At 42.4% G+C, this 16,311-nt stretch overlaps 1 protein-coding gene across 6 annotated transcripts in view; it reads left to right on the top strand.

Annotated features, from left to right (window-relative positions):
- The window catches only part of OSBPL1A (oxysterol binding protein like 1A), a 220,225-nt gene that overhangs the window by 128,044 nt on the left and 75,870 nt on the right, over nucleotides 1-16,311 (top strand). For 5 of the 6 annotated variants that reach the window (XM_005697037.3, XM_018039467.1, XM_018039466.1 and 2 more), the window contains one exon: nucleotides 3,965-4,127. The exons of the other annotated variant lie outside the window; for it this stretch is intronic. In XM_005697037.3, the coding sequence (XP_005697094.2) occupies nucleotides 3,965-4,127 (163 nt within the window). The remainder of the gene's footprint in view (nucleotides 1-3,964; nucleotides 4,128-16,311) is intronic. 6 annotated transcript variants of the gene reach the window in all.

The raw sequence follows: 16,311 nt of genomic DNA on the forward strand, positions 1-16,311 counted from the left end.
ACAGGGAGGCCTGGCATGCTACGGTTCTTGAGGTCGCAAAGAGCTGGACACAACTGAGCGACTGAACTGACTGACTGATGCTGTTAACTGACTGGAATGTAGCCGGTTGAAAGAGCTTTACTAGATTGATCATCAGAGCCAGAATGTCACCTAACCTATAATTGGATAATTGGACATGGTGTTCTCTGAATACTAATAATTTACTCCCACTTAGTGGTGTGTCTTTGCCAGATTTAATCATTGCCTCTGCCTGGCTTAACCTCTTGGGAACATAGGTAAATAGCAGGGTGCTTTATAGGAGAAGTTGATAAAATGTATATTCACTAGCTAGCACCAAGGCTTTTTAAAACTCTGAATTCTTTTGTTGGCATCCATTCACTGATGGAGTGAAGAACACTTTGCAAGTATTCATTGTGAGTTTCTTCTGCCAGCATGAAATTGAGTAAGATGAAAGAGGGGTCGTGTTAAGGTGATTTTGGAGATTATTGGAAAGGCCTGAATGTGCATTAGTCTGAAGGAGCTGTAGACACAGAGCAATGTGTCTACTAATAGTTGATAATAATGTGTAACTATTAAATGTGTGATGATTCAGTTCTTAAATGTTTCTAATAAAAAGTTTGACATTTATGTTTACTTGGTTTTATGTTGTGGCAGAGTGGCTGAGGGCGTGAATTTTATGTGAAATTTGAAAAAGAAAATGTCGTCCATATGCTGGAAATGGTCTAATTAAATTATAAGCACATGTTGGGTTTTACTAATTTTGTGAAGTTATCTGTTCTTTGAACAATAATAGGGTAGTTATCCTTTGAGTCATCCGTGTGCGTGAATTGATACACACGAAGGTGAAGAGCAGCACTTAGAACTGCAGAGAGGGACTGCATGAAGGTACTGTTTGTCTCACACCACAGTTGCTAAGCTAGCAAATGAGAGTTTGGAGGCAGACTTGGAAAGTAAGACGAGGATTTTATGAAGTTACACTCTGCATAGCTTGATGAGTAGTTTACACTATTTCCAGTGCAGGTATCCTCCCAGTGTTTCTGAATTACTGAGATGATAGCGGGGTGAGATTTGGATTGTTCCAGCTGACTATTCCAGCTGATTGACCTGATTGACCAAAAAGCATCCATGCCAGTGAAGTATGTTTTTAGGTGCTTCTTTGCAGCTCGTCACTAGTGTAGTTTCTATGCTACGCACACCTGCTGTCTCAGCTGCATCCCTTTTTCGGATAGGGACGTGTTGCCATTCAGCAGGAGGTTTGAGAGTAACATGCCTTCAGTATCGCAGATCCTGTTAGACTTGAAACTAATACACGTGTCCTCGGATCAGCTGACAGATAATAGCGAGGTGAGATCCAGTCTCTGGTCAGAGCCTCTTCTCCACCTTTTGTTTCCACCCCTTTCCCTCCTTCTCTGAAGACCGTCTTCTCTGAGAACAGATGTTGAGGCAGCAGAATACAGGGATGCTTGCTTTTCATGGATAAAAAGATCAGGATTTCGAGTATAATCTTGTTGGGAGAACTTGATATTTTGGAGCCTCAATCATTTATTTTGCCCCTTTTCTGAAATCTAGGGATTGCGTTTAGGTATTTAAATTTAACATAGACGTTTTAAAGCATTAAAACCAATTTTTTTTCAGTAACTATAGTAGTTCCCCCCTTTATCCTTGGGCGAGGGTATGATCCAAGACCGCCAGTGGATGCCTGAAACTGGGTTTACTGAACAATGTGTATATGTACTGTTTTTTCCTATGCATATGATTACATACATAATCATATACCTATGATTAAGTTTAACTTATAAAGTAGGCACCATAAGAGATTAACAATAAAATTAATAAACTAGAACTTACATATTTTTTACCCAAAAGAGGTACCTTAGTTGATTCTTATGTAGAACAGTTGGAGAAGGAAATGGCAACCCACTCCAGTATCCTTGCCTGGAAAATCTCATGGACAGAGGAGCCTGGTGGGCTGCAGTCCATGGGGTTGCAAAGAGTCAGGCACGACTGAGCGACTAACACTTTTTAAAACACTATGTAGAACAGTACAGTGTCAGTAGCACATTTGCATTTTGATACTTGAGCAGCTAAAAAAAAAAACCTAAGCTTAATGAAAGAGGAGTGGATGGGGTGAAAGAGTTTGAATCTGCAACGGCGTTTTTTGGAATCTGCAGCAGTGCTGATGTTTTTCCATCTAAAGAAGGGTTCGTTTTGGATATTATGATGAATTCTGTAGTCCTTATTTATAGATAAATGAATTGCCTGGTCAAGTGGAGGAAAAACAGCTCTTTTTTTAAGGTTGATTTCAGCTATACCAAGAGTATTTCCTCCTTGGATATAAAATTTTAGATTCTAGGAACATTTGCATGTATTTTTCAGTTTCTTAAAAATTATAATTATATACCTATTTAATTTTTTCCTGTTTTCTGGGTCTTCTCTGCACATTATTGGTTACCATTTATTGCTGTTTATATTTCATTATTGTAATTCTAATAATAAGTATGTTCCTATAATGATAATAAATACTAAGGTACCCAAGGACTAGAGCTGTTACCAAAATAATGAGGGTTTAATTCTGTTTTTATTACACACTTAGCATTTTCTGGTAAGGCTATATTTTAAGTCATATCCGGGATTCTTGGAGCATTGTCCCTATACGTGTGACTGTGGAGTCAGAATGTGGAGGAAGATGCTGTGTCCTTGGGGACCACAGGAAGGAGACTGAGAGAGAGGCCAGGAAGTGGGAGCGGAGTTCAGCAGAGCGCAGCTGGGAGCCGTGGGGAGAAGTCACCAGGGTGAAGACCCAGGGGCAGGCGTTTTGACTGGAGGGGATTTTGGAGGTCACCCCATGTCATGCTCCTCGAATTGTTGGAACAGCCCCTGGCTTTGGGCCTGGAGGGAGAAGTCCAAGAGGCTCCCCATCTGGACCCAGCATCCTCCTATGCACTGCTGCTTCCTCGGATTTCATGCGTTGAGATTTGAGAAATAGGTTGTGCTGTTGAATTTTTTTCTTCTTGTTTTCTTTAAGACCACTGAGTTGAAGCCACCAATGAGACTCTTCCATGGCAGTAGAATCCTGATTTTATAGGTAAAGAAACAGGCACCAGAGAAATCTGAGATTAGATGGATCCCAGCTCTTCCAACTCCTGTCTAAAGACCCACGTGACCCCTAGAAGTTGAGGGAGTTGATGGAGTAGCTGTGATTTTCAGAGTTCTAATACAAGAGTGGATGAAACTGTTCATACTGAATCTGGTACCTGCTATTTTATATGAGAATTAGACTCCTTAAATTTTAGAAGGCTTTAATTAACTTCAAATTCAGGAGCTCTTGAATTAGATAGGAAGAACAGATTATATCATCAAAGGAGTATGACTTTGCCTTCTCTATAATCTTTTATTTATTTACTTTTGTTCACTAAACTCAAGGTAAAATATGCAACCAGAATCAAAATCTGGATTGGAAAATGGTAATTAAAACGTCATTACCTAGTCTCTTGTTTCTCTTTATTTGATAGACCAACTCTTTTGAGAGTAAACCGGAGGATTATGTTTTAATCTTTGATGTGGTTCACATTTTAATATTTACAACAGTTTTAATTCTTTATTTTGTTCAAAAGCTGGTTTAATTTGATTAATGTTGAATGAAATACTATTTTAAAAAATTTTATTATATGATTTTCAAATTGACTGGTGTCCTTCTACTAAGGTCCTGATCACTTGGGCTGAATTTGTTTGCTTTTTCTTAATCTATTTGCATTGGCTGGAGCTGTTATGAAAAGAGTCCCCACGGGAAGAACAAAATTAGCTTAGTAATTTTGCTCTTTCAAGCGTGCGTATGTAGCACCACTGTTTTCATTCCTGATGTTGCAATTGAACTGGGTCTAACGCGAGTTATTTTCACATCCTTTTGAGTAAGTCTGTCTCTCCCGTCACTCTGAAGTCTTTTGTATTATCTGTTTTCTTCTAGGTGAGGAATTTTAAATTGGAACAGGAACAAGAAAAAAACAAAATTTTATCAGAAGCGCTGGCGACTCTAGCCACTGAACATCACGAATTAGAGCAGTCTCTGGTTAAAGGTTCCCCGCCTCTGAGCATCTTTAGTGAGGATGAGTTCTATGATGCACTGTCAGGTAATTCTAGAACCCCGCCATCTGGGTCTTTGGTAATTCACAGTTGACCACCTAAATGTCGTTTTAGGGTAGATGTCACCTTGAGTTCCCTGGAGTAAACAGATGGAAATGTATTGCAACAGCTCCCCAATGACCTACTTTTTGTGTGATTTTTTTTTTAAGGCAGGAGCCCGAAAGTTTGAAACAGAAGTTATCACTGAGTCTGCCTTTTTGACAGCCTGTGCTCTGGTAGGGCCAGAGGGCTGTGAATCTGGTTTATTATTTTATTCATTGACTGTTAAATACCTCCTGGTACAAGGTGCTATTACCTGTTAAAGGACAGAGAGGTGGATGGTTTATATCCTCAGAGAGGTCTAAGAGTAAAGGACACAGATAAGGAAGAATTGGTTATGGAATTGGTTAAGGAATATGGTGTGCTGGGTGCCGAAGGGAGAGGTGAGGCCATGGTGTACCTGGAACAGAGAAAAGGAAGAACCTCCCTTGGCCTCAGAGCAGTGCAGCACCCTGGCAGCGGGCAGGGGCTTTAGAGCCAGATCCTCTGAATTGAAACTCTGCCTCTGACACTGGTGTGAGCTGTGTGACCTTGGGCAAGTCCCATGACCTCTCTGGTTTTCAGCTTTTACATGTTTAAAATGGGGATAATTACAGTTTCCATTGCAGTGAGTCGAGTTGGAATTAAATGAGTTCATATGTTCAGTAGTGCCTGACAGGTACCAGGTATTCAAAAAATGGGCGATGTATGCGGAGGGGTGAGAATGACTTTCAAGAGGAGGTACTGCTGAGTAGCTTTGAGTTTTTATGAATTTCCTTTGGAATTTGAGGTGGGTGTGGGCAGAGTCATGGAAGGAATCCTGGAGGGGCTGGCTGGAGACGATTGAGACTGAGAACAGTTCTATGTGAGGAAATTAAGCGCTTATTTAGTAGATGAACGTGTGCAATTGCTGGGTCTCAGAGAACTTGATGGTGGAAGCAGGAGATCTCAGTGGACATGGAGTTAAGGGGCACATTCCTAACAGGAAACCACAGGAAGCACAGTGAGAGGTCACAGAAGTGAGAGCTGCAGAAAGTTTGGTTAAGGAAGTTAAAGTGCTGTGATGATACAGGACAAGGAAAGTGATGTTGGCCGACTTAACAGAGAAGAGGTTCATTGCAGAAGATCAGCAGAGCACACAGGAACATTAATTTTAGAAGTGTGACATGATCAAAAGATGGGGGAAAGCTAATTCTAACAACCTGATTGGGGAATAATTAGAGAAAGGATTGTAACGACTACGATGATGGCTATTAGATGGGGTATTTGTGAAAATAGTGATTCAAATTGGGAAGAGAAAGTAGAAATCAGATTTGAAAGCAGTGGAATGAGTGGCGGGGTTAAAGGAGGCTTTTAGCCTGATTGGGGGAAGTGGGGAGAGGTCACTAAGGCTGCTGACATGTCTTCCCGTCTGTCCTCTGCCACATCCTGTACCGTTATCCCCTGTGTTCCTTCTGTTCGGATATCCAGAAAGAGATGTGAATGTAAAAGAACCTACATGCTTCAGCTGCTCATCATTGATAATCTTTTTTTAATATATATATTTTATGAAATATAGTTGACTTACAGTGTTTCAGTTGCACAGTAAAGTGATTCAGTTATACATATATACATATATTAATTTTGAAATTATTTTCCTACGGGTTATTACAAGATATTGCCTGTAGTTCCCTGTGCTATACAGTAAAGCTTTGTTTGTTGCATTCGTCATTGATGTCTTTAAAAAGAAATTAATTTTTAAGAAAGATCGTGTTATAAACAGTTCAAGAGAGAAGTTCTTATAGTGGTGACCAGTGAAATTTTCCCTTCATCCCTCATCCTAATTGCACGCTTCCTCAGAGGTTCTTGTTAACAGCTTGATACATTCTCTTGCAGACCTTTTTAAAGCAATCCCATGTATATGTGCCTGTGTATCTATGCTGTTGTTTTTTTTAAATGGTGAGTGGAAGTAGCTATGTAATTGTCCTGGGTCTGCTTTTCATGTTACAATGTATTTTGGAAATATACACCAGTATATTTCCCACCAGTACTACAACTCTAGCTCATTCTTGTTAAAGGTTCCATGAAAGTCAGTGATACGGTTGAGCAGAATTTTCTGTCATTCTCTGCCTGATAGACATTCAGGGGCTGCTCTCATCTTTCCGCTTCTCGGGTGTATTTTAACATTTGTTTTCATAGTCGTCTCCTCGGGGAGAAGGAGATAAAAAGAACTACAGTCTCTCGGTCAGGACTGGAAAATGAATTTGCTCTCAAGTGCCAGTCCAGGGCTGTTTGCAGTACCTGCCTCTTGCTGGGTTGCTGTGTTGAGAAGGATCCCGGCGCGGAGTCCGCGCCCCGCTGAGTCCGCGCGTTCCACGTGGCTGGAGGAGATGAGGGAGAGGGACTCTTGCCCTGAGTGACAGGTGAGCAGTGACAGGTCCCTGCCCTGAGTGACCCACCTGAGTTTTATTACTTCTGCCTGAACATAGTAGCCTTTCTTGGGCCACTCCTCCTGCTTCCTGCCGCAAATCTTGGGAATCCTTTGGTGCAATGTAGAACTCTATTAGAATTACGAGTCGGCTACCCAGGGTTGAAGTCTTCCCCTGCTGGTGACCTAGCCACGTAATTCACTGAGATCATAAAAGCCATCATTTGGGAATGACATCATCTTCTCACTGTAATCTACACATTAACCTTTGTTCCCACTTCCTCTTTCTCTTCTGTTACAAAAGAAGTGTTCCCTTTTAATTAAGGCCATTTCCTCCTGATTCGTTCTGGTACCCATCTCCAGAACTTTGGTTTAGCTATTTTTTCACCTACAGTTTCTTCTTTTTTTTTTCCCCCCTTTATTTTTTTCTTCAAGTTTTATTGAAATAATTGACTTACAACCCTGTCAGTTAAAGGTATACAGCATAATGATGGGGCCTAAATCATGAAATGATTATCACAAGTTTAGGGAACATCCATCATCTCATAAGATACAAAATTAAAGAGAGAGAAAAATTTTTTTTTCCTTGTGATGGTACTTCTAAGTTAGGATTTACTCTCAACTTCATGTATAACATACAGCGGTGCTGATTATATTTATCCTGATCTATGTCACATCCTTAGTTATCTTGTAACCAGAAGTTTGTACCTCTGGAACCTCCTTTCATCTATTCTCCCTCCCCTTTCTCTGCACCTCCAGTAACCAAAAATCTGAGCTTTTCCTGTGGGTTTATTTGCTCTTGAAGCAATGTAATTGACCTATAACACTGTGTTAGTTCCTGTTGCCCGCCGAGGGATGCCCTTCCCTGGTGGCTCTGACAGTAAAGAGTGTGCCCACAATGCAGGAGACCCAGGTTCGATCCGTGGGTTGGGAAGATCCCCTGGAGAAAGGAATGGCAACCCACTCCAGTGTTCTTGCCTGGGAAATCCCATGGACAGAGGAGCCTGGCAGTCTGCTGTCCTTGGAGTCGCAAAGAGTTGGGCATGACTGAGCGACTAACACTTACACAACATAGTGATTTTATATTTCTGCACATTTTTTTAACGGTCAGCTTAAGTCTAGACATATGAAAGTTTATACCTCTTCATCTCCTTCACCTGTTTCTTTCAATACCACGTTATCTTAAATACTAACTTAGAATTCCTATAATAGTTTCCCATTGTTGTCAAAAGAAGTTACCGTAAATGTAGTGGCTTAAATAATGCAGATTTATTCTCTCAGCTCTGGAGGTTAGAAGTCCTGTAATGAAGGTGTTGGCAGGTCTGTGTTCCCCTGGAGGCTGTAGAGAGAATCTGCCCCCTTGCATTTCCAGCTTCTAGAGGCCACCTGCATTCCTTGGCACAAGGCCTCATCCTCCTGTCTTCAAAGCCAGCAAGTTGACTTCTGATCTCTCTGACCTTCCTCCCTTCCTTTTATAAAGACCATAGCAATCACAACGGACCTATCTAGATAATCCAGGGCAACCTCCCCAAGTCAAGGCCCTTAACTCAGTCACACCTGCAGAGTCCTTTTTCAGTGGAAGGTGACCCCTCCACAGGTTCCAGAGACTAGGAGGGACAGTTGTTCTGACTACCACAGTTCTGGAATTTGTTTCTCCAGCCCTGACCTCTTGTGAAATATGTATATACTCAGTTGTTAGCTGGATAAATAAAAAATGGATTCTTGATCTTCCTCCTAGGTCCTTTTCCTCCTGGAATTTGCTTAATTTTAGTAAATGGCGCCTCTTTCATCCCCTAAAGCTGGAAATCCAGGAGATTCATGGCACTCTCAGGCCCCCTCCACGGAACACAGCCTAGGGCCCGTCCGTTCTGCCCTTCAGTCTTACCTTGAATCCATCTGTGTTCTGTTACTGCAAGGTGATCATTAAAGGTGTAGGTGCTGCTGCTGGAAGACTTGATAAACGGTGGTTCTACCAATTCCAGTAGCCTTTGGAAAATGACTTCACTTTCCTGTGCCACATTTCTGCATCTGCAAGTGGGTCATAGGATTATCGGGGGGAATAAACAACTCATGTGTACTGTCGGCAGTGCTGGCGCACTGAGGGGCTGCCCCGCCTTCACTCGCAGTATCGTCACCTGCACTGCACCTGCTCTTGTCCAGCCTCTTAACTGATGGCCGTGCTTCCCACCTTGCCCTCTTGACTTTCATTCTGTACATACCACCCACACCGATGCTTTATAGATAGTCATGGCATCACATTCCCCTGCCCAGAATCTTTCAGTGGCTCTTCACTGCACCTGGAATAAAATCCAAACTCCCTAACGGGCCTTCCAGGCTCCCAACGTGAACCCCGCCCTGCCCGTCCTTGTTCGTTCCAGCCACACCGGCCATCTTCCATCCTCACCACGCACACATGACAGAGGCTGTTGGGTGGGAGGTAAACAAGAGCAGGAACAAGTATGCAAACTTGCATTTCATATAATTTCTGAATCAGAATAATAGAGTAAATCGAGCCTACCCTAATGTTTAAAAGAAATGAGAAAAGTCTTTTAAAGCTACTTCTTTTAAAATACTTCTAAATAATTTTCAGTAAATGCTTAGTCTGCTTTTTAAAAGTCAGTTACAACTTGTTACTTCCTTTAAAATTAAATCCATGTGAATTCCTGTTTTCCCTTTAAATTTTTTTATATAAGCAGGGTCAGTGAAAATGTACTACAGTAGGTGAGACAAACCTTGATATAAGCCTACAGCGTAGAGTATTTTTTCCAACCCCACCCGGGTCTTTTAATTATTTAAATTTTTTTTCCCAGTATGCTCAGTGACTTAAGATTTCATCAGATCCCATACGGCAAATATTCTTTCTCACAAATTGGGTTGAATTCCATTCTATAACAGATGAGAAGGCATTAAACCTAATGAAGCATCACCTCCTGTCTTCATTGCATGTCTGTCTTTAAGGAATGAAATGGTTATGTTGAGTGAAATTTCTGATACTACTACCTGTAAGTGAACACTTCCTGGGAAGAGGGCTAAACATTCATCTGTATTAAAGGATTTAATGAGAAACTAGAGACTGACTAGTTCTGTAGAAAAATTCTATTGTGCAAGTAAAACACAGAAATTATAATATGTAGTAGGTTCCACTTCAGGAAAGAATGAAGCGGCTCCTTCTGCATGTTCCTGCCATCTTCCTGCTCTTTCCATTGCACCCGCTTCTCCTACCAAAACTCTCAAATGTCTCTAAATGATCACCATCTCCTCTTCTGGGCAGCTTTTCCCACTCCCTCAGGCAGTTAGTTGTTTCATCTTCTGCGTTTCTTGCCTTTACATTTCTTTCAAGGCCGTTTGGTTGTGATGTGCCTGTCTCTTTTCAGTGGTAGTATGTGTGTGCTCAGTTGCTTCAGTCGTATCTGACTCTTGGCAACCCCGTGGACCATGGCCCGCCAGGCTTCTCTGTCCATGGGATTCTCCAGGCAAGAATACGGGAGTGGGTTGCCACACCCTCCTCCAGGAAATCTTCCCAACCTAGGGATCAAACCCGAGGCTCTGATGTCTCCTGCATTGGCAGCCAGGTTCTTTACCACTAGCACCACCTGGGAACCCCATCTGATGGGAGAGACCCTGTCTATGTATATTCTTAGCACAGACTAAATTGCTCTCTAAACGTTTATTAAGTGCAGGTTGTTGAACAAATGTCATTGATATTTCTGCCCTCCCTAAAAATATATTGGTTTTCAATCAAGAACACAAAAGAATCCATAACACTTGCTAATTTCATGCAGCCTGCGTGCTCCACTTTGGATACTGTGGGGAACAGGAGGGGTAGGTGACAGAGGGAGTGAACTGGGATGATTTAAAAGGTAAAATTTGTTCTCCAGGAATTTACCATCATGTGGGAGCTAAGAGACTGGCTCTCAGAGAGAGGGGTAAATGAAAAAGTAGCTAATGGGGAGAAAATTAAAGGTGCTTGACCTTATGCATCGCTAGTGATTTCCTAAGGCATTATTTTTGAAACGTTTCTTAACCAGTTAAATAACTTCATGGCTCTTGCTCTTTAGTACTGGTCTGGGATAGCAGTTGCACAAAAATTTCTGCCTTTTGAATTTTAAAACTTAAAAATTTATTGTTTTTCTTACTGTCTGTTCGCTTTCCTTTTTAGAAACATGTTGAGATCAGTTGTGCAAAAAAGGCTTTCTTGCTTAAACTCTTAATGCTATTTTGGTCAAAATGCGCATGAATAATGCATCCAAATCCTATAGTGTAGATTGGCAAAACCAGTGGAAAGTTAGGTTATGAAATCGAAGCCAGCTTTAGCATGTCTCAGCAGTTGCAGGGGTGGGTGCTCATGTCTTTTTAAATCAGAGCTTTAAGAGTGGAGAGTGGTAATATAATGACTTTGATTTTGTCTGGAGGAGAGTAACATAGGAAGTTATGACCCCTGTGAAATAACGTTTAATCCAACAACTACAGTTGGTAATAGCTGAGAAAAGTAATGACATCTGCTGAGAGTTTCACATAGAAGATGCAGGGTTTGATCAAAGTGACCAGAAGTGTGGGCAGGAAGGCTGATAAGATACCATGTGTTCCGTTCTTTATGTTCCTAAGCCCATTGTCCTCCTGCATTTTAGGTTTTTTAAAATTTATTTATTTTTACTTATTTCGGTTTTTTTTTTTGGTGGGGGGGGCTCTTGTGGGTCTTCCTTGCTGTGTGTGGTCTGTCTCTAGCTGTGGCTAGCCAGGCTGCTCTTCCCTGCGGTGGCTTCTCTTGTAGAGCACAGACGCTGGGTGCCTGGGCTTAAGTACTTACGCACATGGGGCGCGGGCTCAGTCGCTCTGTGGCTGTGGGATCCTCCTGGACCACACACCAAACCCGTGTCTAACTGCGTTGGCAGGCAGGTTCTTACCCACTGTACCACCAGGGAAGTCCTGTGGTTTAGTTAGTTCTGAAATACCTGGACATTTCCTGCCTGGGCCATTTCTGTGAGTCTTTACTGTGGTCTAGACCTGCCCAGAACTTGAAGAGCTCACTCACTTCTGTATTCCTAGCACTTTTTCCTCTTGTCCTTATTTATTTATCTATTGAATGATTAGCCATTCTACCTTGTTCTTGCCCTGTTTCTCGTTATATCACTTTTTGTGCATTTCTTTCTTGTCTTTCCCTAAGCCTGCATTTCCCTCAAGAACAGAGACCTTACCGTGTGAGCTCGTGTATTTCCTCTGTTGCCCAGGACAGAACACATTCATTGGTTGGTGTGATGTGCAGCAAATTGGGTACCACAGACTGTGACTGTTATTAAATACCTTTTGTAAGGAATGTGGTACAGCATTCTGTGGAAAATCTTAAGTAGTGCCAAGGGCTCTTAATCTCACTTTGTGCTTATAGCATTAAAAATTATCCAGCAGCTTACTCATGATGTGTATATGTTGTAGGTAAAACACTGGTGAACGTGATTTATCCTTTGTGTGTGTGTGCATGCTCAATTGTGTCTAACTCTTTGTGACCTTATGGACTGTAGCCTGGCAGGCTCCTCTGTCCGTGGAATTCTCCAGGCAAGAATACTGGAGTGGGTTGCCATTTCCTACTCCAGAGAATCTTACGCAGCCTGGGATCGAATCTAGCACTTCAACCTTCATCAGGATATTAGTACATCTCCTTATCTCTCCCGGGTAACCAGTTATTCCTGGTCCCCATCAGCTGTCTTTATCTTTCAGAAATGCTGTGTCCTATACAAATACCTTTGACCTGCATCACCTTGCTCTTCTAGCATTCTCTCTTGAACAGCCTCTATTTACGTTTGTTCTCATGATTTCCCAGCGGCCACTCTTGACCGGGTCACCACTGTCACAGGCTCAGCTGCCTGGGTGCATGGTCCTGTCCCAGTTTGCATCTTTGTCGGCCTTTTACCAGCACTTCAAGTTGCTGATGCCCCCTTCCTTCGTGGAGCGCTTTCTTTACTCGGTTTCCAGAATACCACCCTCATTTGATTTTATTTCTGTTTCCTTTGCTAGTGTTCTTGCCTCTTTCTCACTTTTGGTAGTAGAATGTCCTAGAGTGCAGTCATTCTTTTCTTTTCTGCATTTACCCTCGAGATCAGAGGTCCCCAGTCGCCTGGTCACAGACCAGTGTTGGTCTGTGGCCTGTTAGGAACCAGACCACACACCAGGAGGTGAGAGATGGGCTAGTGAGTGAAGGTTCATTTGTATTTACAGCCTCTCCCCATTGCTTGCATGACCGCTTGAGATCACAAATGACGGTGGCCTTAAAAATACGTTTGAGACAATTTCAGATCTCCATGCATTCTGAATTAAAGTCAAGGTAGAATATTCTAAGATTGCTATAAAAGCACTGAAAAGCCTGCTTCCATTTCCAGCATTCTCTCTTTGTGAAGCAAGGTTTTCTGCAGTACAGCAATCAAAAAGTTCACGCAGTAGACCAAACATAAGCAGTGCAGTGTGGGTGTCACTGTCTCCCGTCACCCCTGGTCTGGTTGCAGGAAAACAAGCTCAGGACTGCCACTGATTGTGCATTATGGAGAGTTGTATCATCATTTCATTACATATACCAGTTTAATAATAATAATAGAAACAAATTGCACAATAAAATGTAATGCGCTTGAATCGTCCCAAAACCATCCCCCACCATCCAGTCTGTAGGAAAATTCTCTTCCACAAAACCGGTCCCTGGTGCCAGAAAGGTTGGGCGGTGCTGCTCTAGTGCCCTTGTGCTCAGAGTGAGTTCTGAGTAGCATTAGCGTCATGTGGGAGCTTGTCGGAATTGCAGAACCAGAGGTCCCAACTCAGTGAATAAGAATTGGCAGTTTTCTTCACATCTGCAGGGGATCGTCCAGACATTAAAGCTTAAACAGCTTGCCTTGCGTGACGTCACCTAGTCCCACACCTGCGAGTATTGCCCAAATTCTGATAAATCTGTCAGTTTGTGTCTGTAGACTCAGTCTTGTCTCTGAATTTCAGACTCCTGTCTAATTATCTACTTGGCACGTTCACTGAAGTGAGATCTCCTAAGTGTCTTAAAATGTCCAGAAGAGAATTCTTCACTACTGCTCACAAGCCTGCCCCTCCTGCATATTTTGGTGGATGAAGGATGCGTCTTTACAATTGCTTCAGCTGAGGTTGAGAACCTTTGAATTATCTGTCATGGACTGTGCGTTGTTTTGTTTTGGTTTTTAAAAAATTGTTCTTTGATTTCTTTTTTTTTCGGGGGGTCGGGCGAAAGGTGTCGAATCTACGTTCAGTCCGTCAACACATTCTGTCAGCTCTTCCTACCACATTCAGCAGAATCTGACCCCTTATCATCATTCCACTCTCACCACCCAGGCCCCCATCATCTCTCGCCTGGATTGTGACAGCTTTCTGACTGGTCTCTCTGCTTGCATCCTCATCTCCGGCAGTATTTTAAGTGCAGCGTTCAGAGGGACCGTTTGCAAACGTGAGTCGCTTCAGATCAGTTCCCTGCACGGGACCCTGTAATGGCTTTGCTTCCAGCTGGAATAAAAGCCAGGTGCCCTCCGTCTGGCTGCCTGCCGCCTGCTGAGGTCTGCCCGGTCCTCCTCAGTCCCTTCCTTCCATCACTCCTCAGAGGCTGTCCCTGCTCCTGCCAGGTGTGTCCCCTCAGGCCTTCGCTTCCCCTCACCCGGAGCTCTCTCATCCCAAACATCTGCAGGGCTTACCCCTCCACTCCGTTCCTTTTTCTGCTCAGAAAGACCGTCACTGTATCATTTTCTCTCCTTTTTCTCTTGCCTTAAAAAAAAAAAAAAAGAACCTTTCACACACATTGTTCATTTGTTCCTGGACTCCTACAAGTAGAGTGTAAGCTCCTCTGTGAGGGAGACGTTTTTCTTGGTGCCTGAGTAGAGAGTCAGTAAAGAGTTCTCCAGCAGGGTAAGGTGGAGGTGGAGTATTCTTTTTGGAGGAAGCTAATGCACACGAAGGTAGAGAATTGTTTTCCAAGACATCGTGAAAAGGCACTGTGGCCGAAGCAGGGGTTAAGCGTTCCAAATGCTGAGAACTGGTGATGAGATGAAGCCACAAAAGTAATTCAGGACCAGCCTGTAATGAGTCTTGTGATAAGGTTCTGCTGAAGAATTTGCTTTTTAATCTGTAAGTGATGAGGAGCAGCAAACAAGTATACCGATGATGTCAGGTTAGTATTTTATAAAGTTTCCTTTTTTAGAGTAAACATTGTGAATTTTTATAATATGCTTGCATTATACTAAGAATTGGAAATTAAGAGCAAATAAAGCATGATCCCAGCTCAGGAGTTTACAGTCTGTTAGCAAGTGAGTATGTTGAGAGTTAAAGTTGATTTGAGGTCCAGGTGTCCTTCATGAGAGATGACAAGAGTTTGCATGAAAGCAACTTGGATGGAAAGTTTCAGTTCCTCTCTTTATTGCTTTAATGAATACATATCCTGACCTTTGTTCCTCAGGGAAGCTTGCTTGACATTTGGGCTAGATCAGGTCCCCACTGTTGATGCCCCATGCATCATCAGTTCAGTCGCTCAGTCATGTCAGACTCTTTGTGACCCCATGGGCTGCAGCACACCAGGCCTCCCTGTCCATCACCAACTCCCGGAGCTTACTCAAACTCATGTCCGTTGAGTCGATGATGCCATCCAATCATGTCATCCTCTACTGTTCCCTTCTCTTCCCGCCTTCAATTATTCCCAGCATCAGGGTCTTTTCCAATGAGTCAGCTCTTCGCATCAGATGGCCAAAGTATTGGAGTTTCAGCTTCAGCATCAATCCTTCCAATGAATATTGAGGACTGATCTCCTTTAGAATGGACTGGTTCGATCTCCTTGCAGTCCAAGGGACTCTCAAGAGTCTTCTCCAACACCACAGTTCAAAAGCATCAATTCTTCGGTGCTTAGTTTTCTTTATGGTCCAACACTCTCATCCATATATGACTACTGGAAAAAATAAAGCTTTGACTAGACAGACCTTTGATGGCAAAGTAACATCTCTGCTTCTTAATATGCTATCTAGGTTTGTCATAGTTTTTCTTCCAAAGAGCAAACATCTTTTAATTTCGTGGCTGCAGTCACCTTCTGCAGTGATTTTGGAGCCAAAATAAAGTCTCTCACTGTTTCCATTGTTTCCCCATCTATTTGCCATAAACTGATGGGACTGGTTGCCATGATCTTAGTTTTCTGAATGTTGAGTTTTAAGCCAACTTTTTCACTCTCCTTTTCACTTTCATTAAGAGGTTCTTTAGCTCTTCTTCACTTTCTGCCATAAGGTGGTGTTATCTGCATATCTGAGGTTATTGATATTTCTCCCGGCAATTTTGATTCCAGCTTCTGCTTCATCCAGTCTAGCATTTCTCATGATGTACTCTGCATATAAGTTAAATGAGCAAGGTAACAATATACAGCCTTGACGCACTCCTTTACCGATTTGGAACCAGTCTGTTGTTCCATGTCCAGTTCTAACTGTTCCTTCTTGACCTGCGTACAGATTTCTCAGGAGACCAGGTAAAGTGGTCTGGTATTCCCATCTCTCAAAGACTTTTCCACAGTTTATTGTGATCCACACAGTCAAAGGCTTTGGCATAGTCAATAAAGCAGAAGTAGATGCTTTTCTGGAACTCTCTTGCTTTTTTGATGATCCAACAGGTGTTGCCAATTTGATTTCTGGTTCCTCTGCCTTTTCCAAATCCAGCTTGAACATCTGCAAGTTCCATGGTTCATGTACTTTTGAAGCTTGACTTCGAGAATTTTGAGTATT

The sequence above is a fragment of the Capra hircus genome, chromosome 24 (assembly GCF_001704415.2).
Source record: "Capra hircus breed San Clemente chromosome 24, ASM170441v1, whole genome shotgun sequence".
Classification (NCBI taxonomy): Eukaryota; Metazoa; Chordata; class Mammalia; order Artiodactyla; family Bovidae; genus Capra; species Capra hircus.